The 22,978-nt window shown below is 36.8% G+C and overlaps 1 protein-coding gene across 1 annotated transcript in view; it reads left to right on the plus strand.

Annotated features, from left to right (window-relative positions):
* TRPA1 (transient receptor potential cation channel subfamily A member 1) overlaps positions 1 to 22,978 on the plus strand; it is a 76,662-nt gene that overhangs the window by 13,800 nt on the left and 39,884 nt on the right. The window contains exons 4-12 of the mRNA XM_049853928.1: positions 2,665 to 2,772; positions 4,739 to 4,847; positions 5,035 to 5,180; positions 6,434 to 6,570; positions 10,518 to 10,566; positions 13,739 to 13,838; positions 14,481 to 14,581; positions 15,721 to 15,890; positions 15,978 to 16,142. Coding sequence (XP_049709885.1) covers positions 2,665 to 2,772; positions 4,739 to 4,847; positions 5,035 to 5,180; positions 6,434 to 6,570; positions 10,518 to 10,566; positions 13,739 to 13,838; positions 14,481 to 14,581; positions 15,721 to 15,890; positions 15,978 to 16,142 — 1,085 coding nt within the window. The remainder of the gene's footprint in view (positions 1 to 2,664; positions 2,773 to 4,738; positions 4,848 to 5,034; positions 5,181 to 6,433; positions 6,571 to 10,517; positions 10,567 to 13,738; positions 13,839 to 14,480; positions 14,582 to 15,720; positions 15,891 to 15,977; positions 16,143 to 22,978) is intronic.

A 22,978-nucleotide genomic window follows, 5' to 3' on the forward strand; every position in this document is an offset into this window, starting at 1 on the left:
TTAAGGAAACCCTGGTTGCGTAGCAGTTAAGTGCTATGGCTGCTAACCAAGAGGTCGGCAGTTCAAATCTGCCAGGTGATCCTTGGGAACTCTGTGGTGCAGTTCTACTCTGTCTGTAGGGTCGCTATGAGTCGGAATCGACTCGACAGCAGTGGGTTTGGTTTTTTCTTTGGTTTTGGTAGGTTACTTTACATGTGAATTTATAGCTTCTTAGGTACAGAAAATAAAAGTGCTTAAGTCTGTATGTTTCCACCTGCCTTCATCCACCAATAATTTCCTTATATGTCCTTAAAACAAAATATACTAAAAATTGCACTATTATTTTCTTTTTTATGAGCAGTACTAATTAGTAAGCCTAATTTTTTTTGCTGATACTCACACCAGGGTATTCTATTAAGAGGGGGCTGTGGTAGGATGTTGTATGCTTTTTTTTTTCAAGGTTTCTAAGAAACAGCCTGTTTAAAAAAAATCTTCTTGAAGAATTTAGTTATGAGTATGTGTTATAGTGTTATTATAGTCTTGCTGTAAGAGAAAAGGCCTCTAGTAGGTCAATTCAAAGATTTCCCTCTTTGAAGAGACATTTATATGAGATAATTATTTTTGCGGTTAATTATTGTTAGACTGAATATAAAATAAAAATTGTTTAAAGATTTACAGATTCTTGACCAATAATTGGCTGACAGTAAACCAGTTGAGGGAGTAAGAGATCTTCAATTAAGTTCCTTTAGAAAAATTGCTTAACCATTTTATCAAGCATGCTGATTTCTTACATCTTAGAATGTAAAGAACTGTTCCAGACCAAGTTTGAGTTAATTAAGTTAAGCTATGCCAAAGTCACACGAAACTCGATTTTCTTTCCTGAAGAGAAAGGAGTTTCAATTGACATTTTCCAGAATGCTTACAGTAGAGGTAAAATAAAAATAATGGGCGGGGGAGGAGGCAGTGGGCAGGGAAGAAACTCTCTCTCTCCCACACATACATTCCAATGGCCGTAAATTTATTGTCTCAAAGCTGTTGGTTAACATACCAAAAAACAAAAAACAAACCCGTTGCCTGCGACTCGATTCCAACTCATAGCGACCCTATAGGACAGAGTAGAACTGCCCCATAGAGTTTCCAAGGAGTGCCTGGCAGATTTGAACTGCCAGCCTCTTGGCTAGCAGCTGTAGCACTTAACCACTATGCCACCAGGGTCTCATAGCTTACTTAAATAAGAAGTATTGAGAGAGCTACGTTAATATTGTCGATTCTTACTCTATTTCCAATTCCATTATTCAACATCGGCTTAGTCGGTGTTGTGCTAGAGAAATCAACATTATTTCTATTTGAGAAATTTATTTAGTAGCCATTATGTGCAAGATTTTTAACCAGATGATTTTTTTTTTATTGTGCTTTAAGTGAAAGTTTAAAATTCAAGTCAGTTTCTCATATAAAAACTTATACACACATGGTTATGTGACCCTAGTTGCTCTCACTACAATGTGACAGCATACTCCTCCTCTCTACCCTGTATTTCCTGTGTCTATTCAACCAGCTTCTGTCCCCGTCTGCCTTCTCATCTTGCCCCCAGACAGGGGCTGCCCACTTAGCCTCATGTGTCTCCTTGAGCTAAGGAGCACACTCCTCACCAGTAGCATTTTTGTCTTATTGTCCAGTCTAATCTTTGCCTGCAGAATTGGCTTCGAGAATGGTTTTAGTTTGGGCTAACAGAGAGTCCAGGAGCCATGACCTCTGGAGCCCCTCCAGTCTTAGCCAAACTGGACAATAAGTCTGGTCTTTTTACTAGAATTTGAGATCTGCGTCCCACTTTTCTCCTGCTCCAACAGGGATTCTCTGTTGTGTACTGTCAGGGCAGTCATTGGTGGTAACCAGGCACCATCTAGTTCTTCCAGTCGCAGGCTGATGGAGTCTGTGGTTTATGTGGCCCTTTCTTTCTCTTGGGCTCATATTTACCTTGTGTCTTTGGTGTTCTTCATTCTCCTTTGCTCCAGGTGGGTTGAGACCAATTGACGCATCTTGGATGGCCGCTTGCTAGCTTTTAAGACCCCAACCACCACTCACCAAAGTGGGATGCAGAACGTTTTCCTAATATACTTTATTATGTCATTTGACCTAGATGTCTCCTGAAACCATGATCTCCAGGCCCCTGCCCCTGCTACTCTGTCCTTCAAAGTATTTGTTTGTATTTAGAAAACTTCTTAGCTTTCGGTTTAGCCCGGTTGTGCTGACTTGCCCTGTATTGTGTGTTATCTTTCACTTCACCTAAAATAATTCTTGTCTACTCTCTTTAGCCAGATAACTTTTAATTGTCTGAGGAGGGAGAGATATAACGATGGTCCCTGGCATCAGAAGGCTTGTGATCTAGTGGAAGACATACCGTATTTTTACACAAATAATGAGCACTTTCTATGTTTGTTTGCACGTCGTTCCTGCCCCCTACCCCCGCCACCACCCAGGTATTTTCCTAAGTGCTGCTGTGCCAATTTTTGTTACAGGTTGCTGCAAAAAAAGTATCATAACGAGCTTACGAAAGTATCTGGGGGAAAGGAGCGGTTGGCAAACAAACATAGAAGGCACACGTTATTTGTGTAGAAATACAGTAATATCCTATTTGGAAACCGGCAGTTTAGCTTTTTGATGGTTATTCTACCTTCTTTTGTGTAGGTCTTAACTGAGCACAGAAGTACTAATATTAATTTGAAAGGAGAAAATGGAAACACAGCTGTGGTTACCGCCTGCTCCAAAGATAATAGCGAAGCACTGCAGATTTTGGTTTGTATATTAATTGCTTTTTTCTTGTGTCTTTATCTTTTTGTTGGTACAACATGATATTTTTTAGTACAACATGTTGATACTTACAACAGGTCTTCCAGTTTCTTTCCTTAGCAAAATATAAATTTTAGAAAATATGTGAGAAAAAATTGTTCTGTGTGTTTTTGGGGTATATACACATACCCCTTAGTTCCTAAAAGGATCTGAGATTGCTTACAGAAGACTAACACAAAAGTATTAAAGAAGATAGAGAGAAAATTGAAATGAGTCATAATAGTAATTCCAGATCTTGACAACTACCCAAACAAGAAAACTGTAGACTAATTTCACATGTAAATAAACATAAATGCAAATCTTAAATAAAATACTAGCTAATTAATCCATCAAAATAATTAAAAGAGTAATATGCCCTACTGTGTTGACCTTGTCCAAGGAATGTACAGACAGTTCAATATTAGAAAATGCATTGATTATTGTACATCAATTGGCCTGAGGAGATAAGACTTATTTATCTAGCAAGTCTTCTACAAATCTGTAAGAAAATGACGATGTTCTAATAAAAAATTGGAAAGGACACAGAAAATTTAAGTAATTTTTCTAATAATGAAAGAGAAACAAAACGATGAGACATCACATTTTTCATCTTTTAATTTTAAAGGATGAAAAAATCTTGTTGATAACTAGTGTTAGGGAAATTTTGATGAGTCAGGAAATTTCATTCACTGCTGATGAGAATACCTTTTGACTCATCAATTCCCATTCTTGGAATATATCCCAAGGAGATAATGAAAGCTCTAACAAAGTCCTATGATTAAGGACATTAGCTTCAGTGTTACAAATATCAGAGTGAGAAAATTGGAAAAAAAAAGTTTGAAGTCCACTAATAGGGATTGATTACACAGTTTTGAGTATGCAAGAATGTTCTTGATAATAGCATGTAATTGATTAACCACTGAAGGTATATACTTGAGTATTAAAATTATATTCTTTATTATAAAGAATATTATTAAGTAAAAGTTTTTGTGAACAGTATGATAAAAATTACCTTAAAAAAAAAAAAAAAACCTGTTGCTGTTGAGTCAATACAGGGACCCTATAAGACAGAGTAGAACTGCCCCATGTGGTTTTCAAGGGGTGGCTGGTGGATTCAAACTGACCCAAAAATTACGTATGCAAAGAAATAAGACTTAAAAAAATACTCTTTTAAAATGTAAACTGATTCTGTCTCTGGGAGGTGAGATTAAAGGCGGTATTTTCTTTATCACACTTTTCTGCCCTTTCAACATCTTTTCTTTGTGACAATAAAAAGGTATTTAAAACAAAAGTACAGTTCAATAATCCTTAAAAAATGGTAGTTGAAAATGATGGGCACAGTTAGAAAAATAATATAATATTCAGTTGTTCTAATGTCCTTTTAGTAAAGGTCTTTTCACGAATGAAAATACCTAACTCCATAGTTTAACAAGAGTGCTGGTCTAATCATTTATTAATTTTACAGAAATGAAGAACAAAGGGTCTGGAAAATATTATTTTATTTGCATAAAGAATGGGGGTTGGTTTGGATAAAGAATGGTAAATGTATATAGGAGGAGTCATGATAATGTTTAAAATGTTCCCAATAATCCCCTTGAAAATGTGTGAATTTTCATTTTCTTGGTATCCTGTTGATATTTTGTGTCTATAGCGTACTTCATTTGGAAAGGACAGATGGAAAACAAAAAGTGTCTTTATATCAGAATCTTGGCCTAGGGCCAAAATTACTTTCTTGCCTAGATTTCATACCATATGAAGTTTTTCCAGGTATTTTTAAATAAATTCCAAAGTTCATCAATATACTAGGATTAAGGGCTCAGAATGTGGTCTGGGAGAGACACATAAATTCTTGTTCACCCTTGTGGTTTGGGGTTTAACTCACGCAATTTATTTGACTTTTTTTTGGTTCTTTTTTTTTTTTTTTACCCTCCAGTTTAATAAAGGAGCTAAGCCATGCATACCAAATAAATGGGGATGTTTCCCTATTCACCAGGCTGTGTTTTCAGGAGCCAAAAAATGCATGGAAATAGTATTAAAGTTTGGTGAGTAGAGGCTTTCCTACATTACTTACCTTAAAGAAGTCTATTATTGGGGAGGTGGGGAGGGAGGATGCTATTAATCTGACAAATATTTAATAGAATTTGCACATGGGCTTTTATGTATGCCTAAGTGTTTTCATTATTGATTTTAAACATTTAAGTTACCTGGAAACTTATTTTTCTTCTAAAGGTGAAGAACATGGATACAGCAGACAGTGTCATATTAATTTGGTCGATAATGGAAAACATAGTCCTCTCCACATGGCGGTTCAAAGTGGCGACTTGGAAATGATCAAAATGTGCCTGGACAATGGTGCACAGATAGATCTGAGGGAGGTAATTGTTACTATTTTATGTAACATGCTTATTTTAGAATTTCCCAAAATGCTTTGTAACACTTTTACAATTAATTTAGATTGAAAATGCGTACCAAAAAAACCCAAACCCTTTGCTGTCAAGCAGATTCTGACTCGTAGTGACCCTTATAGGACAGAGTAGAACTGCCCCATACAGTTTCCAAGGCTGTTAACTTTATGGAAGCAGATGGCCACATTTTCTCCCAAAGAGTGGTTGGTGGGTTCGAACTGCCAGACTTTCAGTTAGGAGCTCAACGCTTTAACCACTGTACCACCAGAGCTCCTGAAGATAAATACAGCAGGAAGAAAATAGATACTGAGAAGCAAAACAAGGAAACATCCCAAATTTCAACCTATATAAAGAATTTCGAGAGCTACCAAAAACAATTGCAGCCACAAACACAGATGCAATAGAGTATGTATCCAATTTAACTGCCGTGAAATTAATCCAATTTAACTGCCATGAAATAAGTTATGGCTAACATTCAAAAGATAATGTATGAATGTTGTCATCTAGGTACATTAAAGCCTACTCATGAACCTTTTGTGTTCATAGTTCTCTTCTGAAGAGTTATCATATTTTAAATTAAGGACAGCTTAACTAATTTGTAAGGATCTGTATGTGGAGTTTAAATAAATAAATAAATATATATATTGTAACTAATTTGTAAGGATCTGTATGTGGAGGTAAAGGCAGAGCTAAGGTGCTCACCTCATGCCAGTCATCTGACTGCAAGTATAGAGTTCTGGCTTCCTTTTTGCCTTCATCTGTCCTGGTGTCCAATCCCTTGGGGCTTTTGGGTGGTAACATGCTTGTTTCCCAACTACTACAAAGTACAGTCATTTTTGAAGGATGAGGAGATTAGGAGGAGAGGTACTGCCTCTAAACCCCTTCAACACAGAAATGAAGAGCTTGCATCAATGATTAAGGGTCTGAAATCACTTTATACACTGGATACTTACAGTAGTGATGGTTTTTACACTTCTGGGAGAAGAATGTCATTCAGATAACAATGGTAGAAGTATACATTAAGAGCTGACGGATTTCAAGGAAGCCTAGTTGCTACCTATAATGTTTATATTGATGACTTTCGGTAGCTGAAACTGATCACCATCTTCTTAAATTCAGTATTCCTTAATTTCGCTGACCTGTGAAGAAACTCACAACTGAAATTGTACTATAGCCTTAAATTGAGATGTAAACATTGATTCTGGTGTCAAAACTGTTCACAGAGTGGCAAGTGCACAGCCCTTCATTTTGCTGCCACCCAGGGAGCCACAGAGATTGTTAAGCTGATGATATCCTCCGATTCCAGTGATAGTGATATCGTTAACGCAGTGGATGGAAATCAGGAGACGCTGCTTCACAGGCAAGTTTCCCACCTAGCTTTCCACCTGTCGGTCTTTACCTGTTAAACTACACCCTGCAAGTGTAAGTTAACAGACTAACAGAGATTCGAGAGTTCAAAAGAAAAGAACAAAGGTAACAAAGATCCAGTGGTTCAACTGGGATCGCTGTGTTCCTCTAGAGTCAGAGTGCAATGCTAAAACCCTTTCAAGACCATATTACTTTCACTTAAAAAAATTTTGTTTTGATGCTATGTGTTTTCAATAAAGGGAGGAATGTTTACTAATTGAGTGTGTTAAAATTTTTGGTTGGTAATATAGGATTTGGAGAAATATCACATGGGCAGAGATTTTTCCACAAAACGTTGGCAGCAGTCTTGTACCCTGTTTAATGGGTTCAATCTGTTCCAAGAATTTTTGGATGGTGGAGCCTTCCATTTTGTTACATTGAAAACCTCTGGTTCTCCAAATATCACACACACACACACACACACACACACACACACACACACAAACCAAACTCACCAGGGCTCCCAAACTATCATGTAGGAAGCCATAAGTATGCTTACAAGGATTATCTAGCTGTACAAAAGCCAAAAGAAACAAAACTGTAACCCATTCACACTTCCTGGATGCACTGTCACATACATAGCCTCCTACCTTAGTGAATTTTTGCCAAAGAATGCTTCTTTCATTTTTCACCATTACACAAGGGGGCAGCAAATACTTTTAGTGAGAAAAGGAGCCTCCCAAGAAACCTGAGAGCCCAAAAATGTTTGTGGACAGCTTCTCTCCCAAGATTCAATAAAGTTTAAATAGATTTTCACAAAATAAAATCTCCAGTGGCATATTCTGAACCAATTCTTAGGCCAGTGAATATAGGCCCAAGATTAATTTCCTAGACACTGAGAAGGTCAATATACAAGTTTTTCCAGGCCCTTTCTAAACTGTTCCAGTTCCTCATGTACGTCTTATAATTTTTCATGAAGATAAGGGAGCAAGATACATATGAATATTCCACTCATTTCACCCTATTCCCTTACCACCCACTCCCATAAGTGTAGATATTTTCAAAACATCAGAAAACTATGGCCAAGCCCAAAACAAGCTAAATACTTCTGTGGAGTATAGCAGAAAGCATCTGAAGATGTAGGTTTACTAGATGTTAGGACAGGAAACAGGCAGTGTAGACTGAAGGTTCAATACCTTTGTGAAGACGAGGACTAAATGCTCCCTATGTGTGTGAAACAGGAGGCTGAGATGAGCCTACTCAAAAAAACCCAAAAACACTGTGACCATGACAGAAGCCAAGAATCACAGAAAAGAGCTGAGATATTCCTGATAGATAACTGGACCAGAAAATCTACAATATCCCGCAGGGAAAAAGAGCCTCCAGATACCAATATAAGGATGTGGTTCTAAACTGGGGAGGAGGAGGTGGATGTACACATTAGCAAAACCACCACACGCAATGGGATAAATGAGTAGAAAGGAACTCCAAGGAACTCCCACTTAGAATGGATTTGCAAGCTAAAATCCCATACCATAAAGGAAACTAAGACAAAACAGCAAAGTCAACAAAAGGCTAACTTACTTCCAAGGAAATAGAGATCATGGGGCAATCTTGAAAAGAATTTGGAAATAAAGATATTTAAGACCCTCAAAAATTTAAGAGAAGGAATAAATATTCATGTAAATATCATGTAAATATACATACATTAAAACAACAGAAAGTTATGAAAAATGAATTAGCATATATGAATCAAAAAAAGGACTGGTGATATAAAAAAGATCAAGTTAGAAACGCTAGAAATTTAAAAAAAAAAGGAGGCATTGACCATTGAAATATAACTTAGATACAATAGATAGACTAATCTCTAGACCTGAGATTCTCAAACTGCTGCACATTAGAATCACGAGGTGTGCTTTAAAATGCCAACACCAGTTCCTACCCCAGATTAAATCAGAAGGGCCCACAGGAATCCATGTTTTATTTTTAAATTCCTTAAGTGACTCCAATATTCAGCCAATTTTGAAACCCAATTATCAGGGTATACCTAGAATAATTTTGTCCATTTAGGACACAGTTTTAATGCACAAATATGCATAAAATGGAATTATTCTAGAGAAATAAGTATCCTTAGCCTGTTGATACCCTAACTGCCCAGACCCAGTGGCGTCAAGTCGATCCTGACCCATAGCGACCCTACAGGACAGAGCAGAACTACCACGTAGAGTTTCCAAGGAGCACCTAGTGGATTCAAACTGCCAACCCTTTGGTTAGTAGCTGCAGCACTTAACCACTACACCACCAGGGTTTCTGATACCCTAACTAATGGATTTTATTCCCTAACTAGACGTTCTCAACTTGGGTTACCCGAAGGTTTGCTGGGCCAGTTTAGTCCAAGTCTGATGAATCTGACACTGACCTAGGATTCTGGAATGCCGTTTGAATAAAATCCATTGCCGTGGAGTCGATTCCAACTCATAGTAATCCTAGAGAACAGAGCAAAACTGTTCTACAGGGTTTCCAAGGCTGTGACCTTTCCAGAAGCAGACTGCCACATCTTTTTGCCACATCTGTTTCCCACATGGCAGCTGATGGGTTTGAACCTCCGACCTTTAGGTTAGCAGCTGAGCACTTAACCACTGTGCCCCCAGGGCTCCTTTGCTCTTTGAATAGCCAGTTGCTTTTGGAATTTATCTTGAGGCACAAAGCTTGAGGCTAGAATTCCTTTTGTTACTGTAGTGTAAAGACCTCAGTACTTTGTTCTGGCTAAAACAGTGAGCTTTGTTGCAAGGAACTTAGGGTTCCAGCGATTACCCTTGTCCTTCTTGGCTCTGTAACCCTTGGCAAGTCAGTGAACCTCTCAGAATCCAGGCGGCTAGGTCTACTAAAATTTTGCATTACCAAGGAGCTCCCAGATGATGTTGATGCTGCTGGCCTGAAGATCACATATGAGTAGCAAGGCTCTAGATTAGGGAGATACAATAACAAAATTATTATTTTAAAAGAAATGGAGCCTTAATATCACCATGTATTTGCTTCCTAAAAGTATTTAGTATATTATATTTAATATAATTTAAAAGTAATGCAACCCCTTGTGAAATTAAGCCAGCTGATTCTGAAATTTATATATAACTTGAATAAGAACAAAGAAATAAGACTTGCAATAGGAAAACAGTTTTAAAATCGTTAGCATTAACATGTATTATGGTATTTTAGGAAACCCTGGTAGTGTAGTGGTTAAGTGCTAGGGCTGCTAACCAAAGGGTTGGCAGTTCGAATCCACCCGGCGCTCCTTGGAAACTCTATGGGGCAGTTCTACTCTGCCCTATAGGGTCGCTATGAGTCGGAATCGATCGACGGCACTGGGATGGTATTTTATATAGACTGAAAATTTTTATTTGGTTAATTAATTAATATTATCATTATGACTTGATGTGAAGTGAAACCAAAATGGCTTTAGTCTGCACCATAATTTTTTTTCCCCTGCTTCACAAATGCTTGGAACATCATTGCTGCCCTGACAAAGGGAAGCGCTTACGTTGTGAGCATTTTGAGCCCTGTAAAAATTTTAATGAATCTCAGGGCAGCTTGCCTGCAGCTGGTGTTATTTCCCATGATCACCGTGGTAACAGGGCCATTTCTTTTGTCCTTTGTTGTATTGCCGATGGGATAGAAATTCCTGCGTACTTCAAAACAATTGTCATGAGGATTTCACAGAGAAAAATAAGTTTACTAAAAGATAAGGAAGAAAATATTGTAATGTATTTGACTTTTTTCTGTTACTATTATTTTAGAAAAATTACCCTAATCAGAATCAATCACAGGCTTTGAAAGATCACTCATTCTCTAATATTTTGTCATGTTATTAAATGACAAGTGAAATTTGCTTTCTGAATATAGCAGCTTTATTTTATACATTCATATCCACAGCACCTTAACGTTTGTAATTCTTTTTTGCAGAGCCTCATTATTTGATCACCATGAACTTGCAGACTATTTAATTTCAGTGGTAAATATTCAATTGACAGGTTTATTTTCTTTATTACTGTTTATAATTGAAAAAGCTTATGGTTACATAAAATGGATTTTCAAAAATAAACCAAAATTTAATTTCCTGCTTATCAGCAAAGAAAGTTTACAAAAGAATGATTGACATATTTGCAAATAGAGAAATACTGCATGTCAATATGTAATAGCCAACCTTGGTTACCATGAAGCTTGAAGTACCAAACTGTGCTTTTTTAAAAAAAATTTATCACACATTAGGTGAAAGTTTACAGAACAAATTAGTTTCCCATTTGATAGGTTGCACATAAAGTGTTCCGTGACATTCGTTTCATTCCCCACAATATGTCAGCACTCTCCCCATTTCTGCTCTAGGTTCCCTGTTTCCTTTCGTCCTGATTTTCTCCCCCTTCCTGCCTTCTCACCTTTGCCTTTGGGCAAATGTTGCCCTTTTGATCCCAGATAATTGATTGCCTTTGGTATATCAGCTGTTGTTTATTTTATGGGCCCATCTATGGTTTGACCAAGAGGTGGCCTCCGGGAATGGCTTCAGTTCCAGTTCAGAAGGATGTCTTAGGCCATAATCTCAGGGGCTCCTCCAGTCTCTTTCAGACCAGTAAGCCTGGTCTTTTCTGTGAATTTGATTTTTTGTTCTACAGTTTTTCTTCTGCTCTGTCTGAGACCCTCTGTTGTGATCCCAGTCAGAGCAGTCAGTGGTGGTAGCCAGGCACCAGCTAATTCTTCTGGTCTGGGGGTCATGTAAGCTATGGCTCATGTGGTCTATTAGTCATTTGGACTAATTGCTCCCTTGAGTGTTTGGTTCTCTTCACTTTCCTTTCCTCCAGATGGTAAAAGACCAGTGGTTGTATCTTAGATGGCTGTTTGCAAACTTTTAAGACCCCAGATGCTACTCACCCAAGTAGGATGCAGAACTCTGTCTTTATGAACTATGTTGTGCCAATTGATGTAAATGTCCCCCGAGTATATGGTCCTTCACTTTTGAGCCTAGGAACTTTGTCCTATGAGGTGATTGGTTCTGTCTAATAAGTTGCCCTGACTCTGGTGGCCCTTGTGTGCTCTGTCATCTATATTAATATATAAGCCTCACCTACAGTTATGAATGTAGAAATATCCACCGCCAAACCTGTGTCTGCAGATGGGTATGTTCCCTTACACTCTCTCACACCTCTTGGCATACCTATCAACCTATGTATCCATATGTAAAGTATTGTTTGCTAAAGTATTGTTGCAAGATTGTACTATAGTGATTATTGTTGTTGCCGTTTGTTCTTGTGTTCCTAAGTGTGGTTTTTGATACCCTGTTTTCACTTGATATAATAGTAATGTTTGAGGTATGGTATAGTCCAACATGAACCAAGAGAGGGAGGTCGGAAACAATAAAAAAATTATTATATTCATAGTCCCTGGTACTCACAGGAAACCCTGGTGGTGTAGTGGTTAAGAGCTATGGCTGCTAACCGAAAGATTGGCAGTTCGAATCCACCAGGTGCTCCTTGTAAACTCTATGGGGCAGTTCTACTCTGACCTATAGGGTTGCTATGAGTTGGAATCGACTCGACGGCAATGGGTTTTTTTGGTTTGGTGTTCACAGCGCACCTGGACGGGTCCACAGGGGGAAAACACAGGGGCGGTCACAAGGCAGAGAGGGAGCAGGACTGTGGGCAAGCGCCTTTATTGTGGTTTTCTGGGAAACGTGATAGGGGCAGGTCAGAGCACACAGGGATTTTATTGGTCAGCTATTGTTGAAACTCGTGCTTTGGCGATTGAGGTGTTTACCAGATGGAAAACTGAGGGAATCTATAATCTAGGTATAGCAGACATGGGTAGAGAAGGGTTCCTTGGTGTAGATATTAAAACATCATATTACAGAAGCTAGAACATGTAGTTAATACATAACCCATATTGATGTTTTTAATGCTAGAAGTTTGTGGGTACATTGCAAGGAACGTTATTCTGACTGCCTGTGAACTGGTCCTAGGTGAGTGTTAGGCTTGGGCTACTCGACTTAGCATAACTGGCTTTGAGGTGGAGGCAGGACAGTTGGAACATGTCAGCTTCGCCTTGCATTGTAAGTTTCTACACCAGCTGCCTCAGTACTGTCTTTCAAACAGTGAAAAACTGGGGAACTAAAAAATATTTTAGAAGGTCTGCTGCAAGTGAATTCATGAGATTTTTTTTTTCACTCTAAGAAGTAGAAGTCAGCTTTTTAATTTGTTTTTTAATAAAGCCTTTTGTTTAAGCCCCATGATCTCCGCAACGAATGTAGTCCCATTTGTAGTACTTGACGTGTGTTTGTCGTCAGTCACAACTACAGAAATTGTGATATTTACATAGAAGAGTCCTGGGAAGAGACTCAGTATACACCAGAGTTTATGACATGTATGGTTGCATGCAAATAAAGCGATCTCTTTAACTGGCAAGAAAACTGTACCACTGTGCTTTCAAGTGGTTACTGCTGCTATATTCGTACACATTCAGTGGGCCCCAAAAGGGCAAATATTCACAATCATAGTTTAAACTTATTTTTATTCCTCTTTCTAAAATATATAATTCTTACCATGAAATTTTAAAAAGCCTTTTTTTTGTCATATCAAATATTATAACCATCACACATAATGGTAAATGTTTTCCTACTCATTTCAAAAAACCTGTCATGTGACTTTAAATACAAATTTTCTCAAGTAGATATTTAAATTAAAAAGTTATTGCAGGACTTGAAGTAAAATACATGAAGTAGATTTTTTTAAAAAAGTGGATGATTTGTTTTGAGTTTTTTATCACATGCATAATTTTGGAAGATCTTTAAAATGTGGATATTTAAAAATCATTTCTTAAAGTGAGAACTAAACTAATGCTATAGATGAAAGAGTTTTATTTTTATGGTTAAAATAGTGATAGAAAGCTGTTGACAGTTGTCAGTCAAAAGATTAACATGTAAGAATTTTTTTGTTGTTGAAATTGTAAAAGAATGCCTTGATTTCTGATGTTACAACATATAAATTATAGGAAAATTTCCAGAAATTCTATAGTTTATCATAAACTTGAATGCTAGCTATATTCACTCTATCGCAGTGAATTACTGTGATTTACAGATTGCAATGTAAGCTGATTTATTTGTTCACATGCTCTTTGTTGAATGACTTGTTTTCTTTTAGGGAGCAGATATTAACAGCATTGATTCTGAAGGACGTTCTCCACTTCTGTTAGCAACTGCTTCTGCATCTTGGAATATTGTGAATTTGCTGCTTTCTAAAGGTACCAAGAAGAGCCCAGCCAGGCCTTTAGAATCACTATTAAATTTGGTTAAATAAACATTTATTAACCATCTATTGTGTGCAGGGGACACTGGGCCAGGTACTATGAATAAAAAGATGAACAGAATACTTCCCATGTTTTCTAGAATAATTTTCATTCCAGTAAGGGAGTGTTACATAAAACAATAGTTTCAGAAAAATAATAGACAATATTTATAAATCAATTATTTCCCAGGCATTTTGATGAACACTTTATCAACATTCTTTCAATGAATGAGTTCTGTGTGGTGTAGATACTGTAACTATCCCTGGTTTAGGTACTTACCTGGTGCCATGAGAACACAGAAGACAGAGATCTCTCTTTCTTCCCCTCCTCTTCCCCAGTCTCCAATCTCTCCATATTTATATTTTATGGTTATACTTCGTATATTAATGTAACATATCACATATCCCCCCCACACGTACACACGTACACACTGTTACATAAACTCAATATATTTAGTTTTCTCATCTAAATAATATTTCCTGTAAGTTAAAGGTTGGCAAAGTCAGAAATCTTTTATTTTCTCAAATTGAAAATGCACCATAAGCCATGCTTTAAATAAATGAGTAAAATTTATATTTATATTGTGCCTTTTTTTAGGTGCCCAAGTAGACATAAAAGATCATCTTGGACGTAATTTTTTGCATTTGACTGTACAACAACGTTATGGATTAAAAAATTTACGACCTGAGTTTATGCAGGTAATTTATATGTGTCTATGAATTCCCATAAACTGAGCTAGATTCAACAGAGTAAAGTGATTTTGCTTATTATAATTTTTATTACTATGAAGGCTGACTTTGGAATTTAAAATAGTATTTTAAAATAAAGATGTCATATTTGAATATTTATTTATAACATGATGCTAATAATCATACTAGTTAATTAGATTGATTAATTAGGGATTGCTTTTTCTAAATTGTGGGAAGTTTTCATATACCCCCGTCTATAGTATTTTTTTTTTATAGTAAGGATACATACTTAATCAGTCAGTTTTGTTTCATTGTTTAACCATTATAAATTGCATGTCAGTGAAATAGTTAATCAAGTACATGAATGAATTAGTAATACTTCATCATCAATTAAGAAAAACGATAAATATGTTTATTGATTTGTTTAAGCTACTCACTTTTCATTCATTTTTTACTTAATATGCATTTAAAAGATAGAATAAATCTGATTTTAACATCCCACTGAGCACAGTTCTACTCTGACACACATAGTGTTGCCAATAGTGGGAATCAACTTGAGGGCAACTGGTAAACTGGTAATTTTAACATCCCATCTCTTTTCTCTTACAAAACGTATTAGTGTTAACTGATAAGAGTTATTTGGAGGAAAAAAAAGGAGGAGATGAGCAGTGGGTCCGTGGTGAAATACATTTTGAAAATGCTTGTGTAAGGGTTCACAGCTGGGTTAAAAACATTCAAGCATTAAAGTATATTCCCAACTTGCAGGACTTTTCAGAGCCTTTAATATGATAGATAATGTACATTATAGGAAAACAGAGTCTGTAACATTATCCATACTTATTTTACTCTAGTACCCTTTAGGCTATTTACATTTTCCCCTTTGTTGGAAAATTCTATACTATCCCACAGTATAGTTTGAAACATGGTTCTTTAGCATTATAACATAGCTATATGTGCCTTGATGGCACAGTGGTTAAGAGCTACGGCTGCTAACGAAAAAGGTCAGCAGTTCAAATCTACCAGCAGCTCCTTAGAAACCCTATAGAGCAGTTCTACAGTGTGCTATTGGGTCACTATGAGTCAGAATCGACTCAATGGCAAAGGGTTTGGTTGTTTTGGTTTTATGTAGATATTAATTTTTCCCACAGATGCAACGTATTAAAGAGCTGGTCATGGATGAAGACAACAATGGTTGTACCCCCCTACATTATGCATGTAGACAGGGGGTTCCTGTCTCTGTAAATAACCTGCTTCACTTTAATGTGTCTATTCATTCCAAAAGCAAAGATAAGAAATCACCGCTGCATTTTGCAGCCAGGTAAGGGTCAGTCTGCACACTATACGAGCATGCCTTATATCTGTTTAATATTTGATTTGAAAAGATGAAACTTAATCTTTTCTCAAGTTATGGCCGTATCAATACCTGCCAGAGGCTTTTACGAGACATAACCGATACAAGGCTTTTGAATGAAGGTGACCTTCATGGAATGACCCCTCTCCACTTGGCAGCAAAAAACGGGCATGATAAAGTCGTTCAACTTCTCCTGAAGAAAGGCGCATTACTTCTCAGGTGAGAATATATAATTGGAATATTTATATATTCTTTTTTATTAATTAGCTATTTTCAGGATTTTTTCTATTTTATTTTTAATTATGATACATAACTTTATAGCTCACTATGAACTCTTATTTACCTTATTTAATTCTCAAAACATATATAAATTCTCATATATTGAAAAGGAAGTTGGCAGTATTTGCAGTTGACGAAAGAAGACATCAGGTTCAGAGGCTTGAAGACCTTGTTCAAGGTCACCGAATAAGTGGTTTTGAGTGTGGTAGTTCTCAGAACTTTTGATACAGCTCCTCATGTGTCACTTCATACTGCCGCGTTTTCATGCAGATACAAAACTGTTTGCATAAGTACGTGTGTATACGTGTGTGTGTACACACACACACACAAACATCCAAGTTCAAAGACCCTCTCCATTCAATCTGGTGAATGATAATAACAAAAAGTTCCCTTCTAGCTATAATAAAAAAATAGGAGACACATTAAAAGTTGTTTAACTTTGTTATACTTAAAGGAAATCTAAGAAAAGGAGCAAAACCAAGTTAAAAATACGTAAGCCTAATTAAAAAAAAGTGGCAGAGCTAAATATATAAGGATGAATTATCTTCTCAATTCAGGTAGGTTGTCGCAAAGAGCTCATTAGGCTAATGTCCTAAACCAGCATTTTTTATCAGCATACCAATACCGGCAAAGTACCCTAAAATAGCTGCTCACGCCTACTGAAATTAAATGCTGTCAGTGCTTCACACATTGTTTCTATGTCTAATTTCAAAAAGTATCACTCATGTGACAAGCCTTCATGGTATGTACATCTTGAATCTTTGTGAAAAAGGACATTTTCCAAATGGACTGAGTAAGCATACTTGAGAGCACAAAAGGAAAAATCTTTTGAGATCTGAACTCTTAGGATAATATGTGACACTAAGCTGAGTATCTGATAGGCATGTACTATAAGATATTTTTATTATTAGTGTTATTATTTTTAGCAGTAACTATTGACATGAAGACTAATATCGTCATGGAAATTTTTGACATAATGCTTAATGAAAGAATAAAAGAAGATTTAAAATAGCAGATATAAGCACACTGTAGCTTTGGAAAAAAAAGTGCGACACAGAAATGCTAACTCTGGTTTCCCCCACTCGCAACTTTTTGGTGGTGTGTTGATATACGTTCAAATTTTTTTTAATAATTTTTATTGTGCTTTAAGTGAAAGTTTACAAATCAAGTCAGTCTCTCACATATAAACTTATATACACCTTACTGGATACTCCCATTTACTCTCCCCCTAATGAGTCAGCCTGCTCCCTCCTTCCAGTCTCTCCTTTCATGACCATTTTGCCGGTTTCTAACACTCTCTACCTTCCCATCTCCCCTCTAGACAGGAGATGCCAACGCAGACTCAAGTGTCCACTTGATACAAGTAGCTCACTCCTCATCAGCATCTCTCTCCAACCCATTGTCCAGTCCAATCCATGTCTGATGAGTCATCTTTGGGAATGGTCCCTGTCCTGGGCCAAAAGAAGGTTTGGGGACCATGACCGCTGGGATTCTTCTAGTCTCAGTCGGACCATTAAGTCTGGTCTTTTTATGAGAATTTGGGGTCTGCATCCCACTGTTCTCCTGCTCCCTCAGGGGTTCCCTGTTGTGCTCCCTGTCAGGGCAGTCATCGGTTGTGGCTGGGCACCATCTAGTTCTTCTGGTCTCAGGATGATGTAAGTCTCTAGTTCATGTGGCCCTTTCTGTCTCTTGGTCACATAATTATCTTGTGCCTTGGTGTTCTTCATTCTCTTTTGATCCAAGCGGATTGAGACCAATTGATGCATTTTAGATGGCCGCTTGTTAGCATTTAAGACCCCAGACACCACACTTCAAAGTGGGTTGCAGAATGTTTTCGTAATAGAATTTATTTTGCCAATTGACTTACATATCCCCTGAAGCCATAGTCCCCAAACCCCCGCCCTTGCTCTGCTGACCTTCGAAGCATTCCGTTTATTCAGGAAACTTCTTTGCTTTTGGTCTAGTCCAGTTGAGCTGACCTTCCCTGTATTGAGTGTTGTCCTTCCCTTCACCTAAAGTAGTTCTTATCTACTATCTAATCAGTGAATAACCTTCTCCCACCCTCCTTCCCTACCCCTCTCATAACCACAAAAGAATGTGTTCTCAGTTTAAACTATTTATCAAGTTCTTATAATAGTGGTCTTATACAATATTTGTCCTGTTGTAACTGACTAATTTCACTCAGCATAATGCCTTCCAGATTCCTCCATGTTATGAAATGTTTCACAGATTTCTCACTGTTTTTTACCGATGCATAGTATTCCATTGTGTGAATATACCATAATTTATTTATCCATTTATCTGTTGATGGACACCTTGGTTGCTTCCAGCTTTTTGCCATTGTAAACAGTGCTGCAGGGAACATGGGTGTGCATTTATGTGTTCGTGTTAAGGCTCTTATTTCTCTAGGATCTATTCCAAGGAGTGAGATTGCCGGATTGTGTAATAGTTCGATTTCTAGCTTCTTAAGGAAGAGCCAAGTCAATTTTCAAAATGGTTGTACCATTTGACATTCCCACCAGCAGTGTATAAGTGTTTCAATCTCTCCACAGGCTCTCCAACATTTATTATTTTGTGTTTTTTGGATTAATGCCAGCCTTGTTGGAGTGAGATGGAATCTCATTGTAGTTTTAATTTGCGTTTCTCTAATGGCTAATGATAGAGAGCATTTTCTCATGTATCTGTTAGCCGCCTGAATATCTTCTTTAGTGAAGTGCGTGTTCATATCCTTTGCCCAACTTTTAATTGGGTTGTTTGTCTTTTTGTGGATGAGTTTTGACAGAATCATATAGATTTTAGAGATCAGTTCCTCGCTGGAGATGTCATAGCTGAAAATTTTTTCCCAAACTGTAGGTGGTCTTTTTACTCTTTTGGTGAAGTCTTTAGATGAGCATAGGTGTTTGATTTTTAGGAGCTCCCAGTTATCTGGTTTCTCTTCATCATTTTTAGTAATGTTTTGTATTCTGTTTATGCCTTGTAATAGGGCTCCTAACATTGTCCCTAATTTTTCTTCCATGATCTTTATCGTTTTAGTCTTTATGTTTAGGTCTTTGATCCACTTGGAGTTAGTTTTTGTGCATGGTGTGAGGTATGGGTCATGTTTCATTTTTTTGCAAATGGATATCCAGTTATGCCAGCACCATTTGTGCTATCTTTTCCCCAATTAACTGACACTGGGCCTTTGTCAAATATCAGCTGCTCATATGAGAATGGATTTATATCTGGGTTCTCAATTCTGTTCCATTGGTCCATGTGCCTGTTGTTGTACCAATACCAGGCTGTTTTGACTCCTGTGGCTGTATAATATGTTCTAAAATCGGGTAGAGTGAGGCCTCCCACTTTCTTCTTCTTTTTCAGTAATGCTTTACTTATCCGGGGCTTCTTTCCCTTCCATATGAAGTTGGTGATTTGTTTCTCCATCACTTTAAAAAATGTCATTGGAGTTTGGATTGGAAGTGCATTGTATGTATAGATGGCTTTTGGTAGAATAGACATTTTTACTATGTTAAGTCTTCCTATCCATGAGCAAGGTATGTTTTTCCACTTATGTAGGTCCCTTTTAGTTTCTTGCACTAGTACTTCGTAGTTTTCTTTGTATAGGTCTTTTACATCTTTGGTAAGATTTATTCCTAAGTATTTTATCTTCTTGGGGGTTACTGTGAATGGTATTGATTTGGTGATTTCCTCTTCGATGTTCTTTTTGTTGATGTAGAGGAATCCAAGTGATGTTTGTATGTTTATCTTGTAATCTGAGACTCTGCTGAACTCTTCTATTAGTTTCAGTAGTTTTCTGGAGGATTCCTTAGGGTTTTCTGTGTATAAGATCATGTCATATGCAAATAGAGATAATTTTACTTCTTCCTTGTCAGTTCAGATGCCCTTTATTTCTTTGTCTAGCCTAATTGCTCTGGCTAGGACCTCTAGCACAATGTTGAATAAGAGCGGTGATAAAGGGCATCCTTGTCTGGTTCCCTTTCTCAAGGGAAATGCTTTCAGGCTCTCTCCATTCAGAATGATGTTGGCTCTTAGCTTTGTATACATGCCCTTTATTATGTTGAGGAATTTTCCTTCAATTCCTATTTTGCTGAGAGTTCTTATCATGAATGGGTGTTAGACTTTGTCAAATGCCTTTTCTGCATCAATTGATAAGATCATGTGGTTTTTGTCTTTTGTTTTATTTATGTGGTGGATTATATTAATGGTTTTTCTAATGTTGAACCAACCTTGCATAAAAAAAAAAATACCTGGTATAAATCCCACTTGGTCGTGGTAGGTTATTTTTTTGATATGTTGTTGAATTCTATTGGCTAGAATTTTGCTGAGGATTTTTACATCTATGTTCATGAGGGATATAAAAAAAATCTGTAATATTCTCTTTTTTGTGCTGTCTTTAGCTGGTTTTGGTATCAGGGATATGCTGGCTTCATAGAATGAGTTAGGTAGTATTCCATCATTTTCTATGCTCTGAAATACCTTTAGTAGTAGTGGTGTTAACTCTTCTCTGAAAGTTTGGTAGAACTCTGCAGTGAAGCCATCCGGGCCAGGGCTTTTTTTTGTTGGAAGTTTTTTGGTTACCTTTTCAATCTCTTTTTTTGTTATGGGTCTATTTAGTTGTTCTACTTCTGATTGCATTAGTTCAGGTAGGTAGTGTTTTTCTAGGAATCCATCCATTTTTTCTAGGTTTGTAAATTTGTTAAGAGTACAATATTTTGTAATAATCTGCTATGATTCATTTAATTTCAGTTGGGTCTGTTGTGATATGGCCCATCTTGTTTCTTATTCGGGTTATTTGTTTCCTTTCCTGTATTTCTTTAGTCAGCCTGGCCAATGGTTTATCAATTTTGTTAATTTTTTGCAAAGAACCAGCTTTTGGCTTTGTTAATTCTTTCAATTGTTTTTCTGTTCTCTAATTCATTTAGCTCAGCTCTAATTTTTATTATTTGTTTTCTTCTGGTGCCTGATAGATTCTTTTGTTGCTCACTTTCTATTTGTTCAAGTTGTAGGGACAGTTCTCTGATTTGGCTCTTTCTTCTTTATGTATGTGTGCATTTATCAATATAAATTGACCTCTGAGCACTGCTTTTGCTGTGTCCCAGAGGTTTTGATAGGAAGTGTTTTCATTCCCATTGCATTCTATGAATTTCTTTATTCTCTCCTTAATGACTTCTATAACCCAGTCTTTTCTGAGCAGGGTGTTGTTCAGTTTCCAAGTATTTGATTTCTTTCCCTGATTTTTCTATTATCGATTTCTACTTTTATGGCCTTGTGGTCTGAGAAGATGCTTTGTAATATTTCGATGTTTTGGATTCTACAAAGGTTTGTTTTATGACCCAATATGTGATCTATCCTAGAGAATGTTCCGTGTGCACTAGAAAAAAGAGTATACTTTGCAGCTGTTGGGTGGAGTGTTCTGTATACGTCTATGAGGTCAAGTTGGTTGATTGTAGCAATTAGGTCTTCCGTGTCTCTATTGAGCATCTTACTGGAAGTCCTATCCTTCTCCGAAAGTGATGTGTTGAAGTCTCTTAATATAACTGTGGAAGTGTCTATCTCACTTTTCAATTCTGTTAAAGTTTGTTTTATGTATCTTGCAGCCCTGCCATTGGGTGCATAAATATTTAATATGGTTATATCTTCCTGGTAAATTGTCCCTTTAATCATTATGTAGTGTCTTTCTTTATCCTTTGTGGTGAATTTAACTTTAAAGTCTATTTTGTCAGAAATTAATATTGCCACTCCTGCTCTTTTTTGATTGTTGTTTGGTTGATATATATTTTTCCAACCTTTGAGTTTTAGTTTGTTTGTGTCTCTAAGCCTAAGGTGTGTCTCTTGTAGGCAGCATATAGACAGATCGTGTTTCTTTATCCAGTGTGAGACTCTCTGTCTCTTTATTGGTGCATTTAGTCCATTTACATTCAGCGTAATTATAGCTAAGTATGCGTTTAGTGCTGTCATTTTGATGCTTTTTTGTGTGTGTTGTTGACAATTTCATTTTTCCACTTTTTTGTGCTGAGAAGTTTTTCTTTGTAAATGGTGTGTTCCTCATTTTCATAGTGGTTGACTTTATGTTTGCTGAGTTGTTATGTTTTTTTTGGTTTTTATTTTGAATTATGGAATTGTTAGATCTCTTTGTGGTTACCTTAATATGTACCCCTATTTTTCTAAGTAAAAACCTAACTTGCATTGTCCTATATTGCCTTGTTTTCCTCTCCATATGGAAGATCTGTGCCCCCTGTATTTAGTCCTTTTTTTTTTATTATTGTAATCTTTTACATAATGACTTCAATGATTCCCGGTTTTGAGCATTTTTTCTTTTCAAAATTAATCTTACTTTGTTTTTGTGATTTCCCTATTTGAGTTCATATCAGGATGTTCTGTTCTGTGACCTCGTGTTGGTATCTGATATTGATTTTCTGACCAAACAATTTCCTTTAGTATTTCTTGTAGCTTTGGTTTGGTTTTTTGCAAATTCTCTAAGCTTGTGTTTATCTGTAAATATTTTAACTTCACCTTCATATTTGAGAGAGAGTTTTGCTGGATATATGATCCTTGGCTGGCAGTTTTTCTCCTTCAGTGGTCTATATTTGTCTTCCCATTGCCTTCTTGCCTGTATGGTTTCTGCTGAGTAGTCTGAACTTATTCTTATTGATTCTCCTTTGTAGGTGACTTTTCTTTTATCCCTGGCTGCTTTTAAAATTATCTCTTTATCTTTGGTTTTGGCAAGTTTGATGATAATATGCCTTGGTGATTTTCTTTTTGGATCAATCTTATATGGG

The sequence above is a fragment of the Elephas maximus genome, chromosome 15, assembly GCF_024166365.1.
Source record: "Elephas maximus indicus isolate mEleMax1 chromosome 15, mEleMax1 primary haplotype, whole genome shotgun sequence".
Lineage (NCBI taxonomy): Eukaryota > Metazoa > Chordata > Mammalia > Proboscidea > Elephantidae > Elephas > Elephas maximus.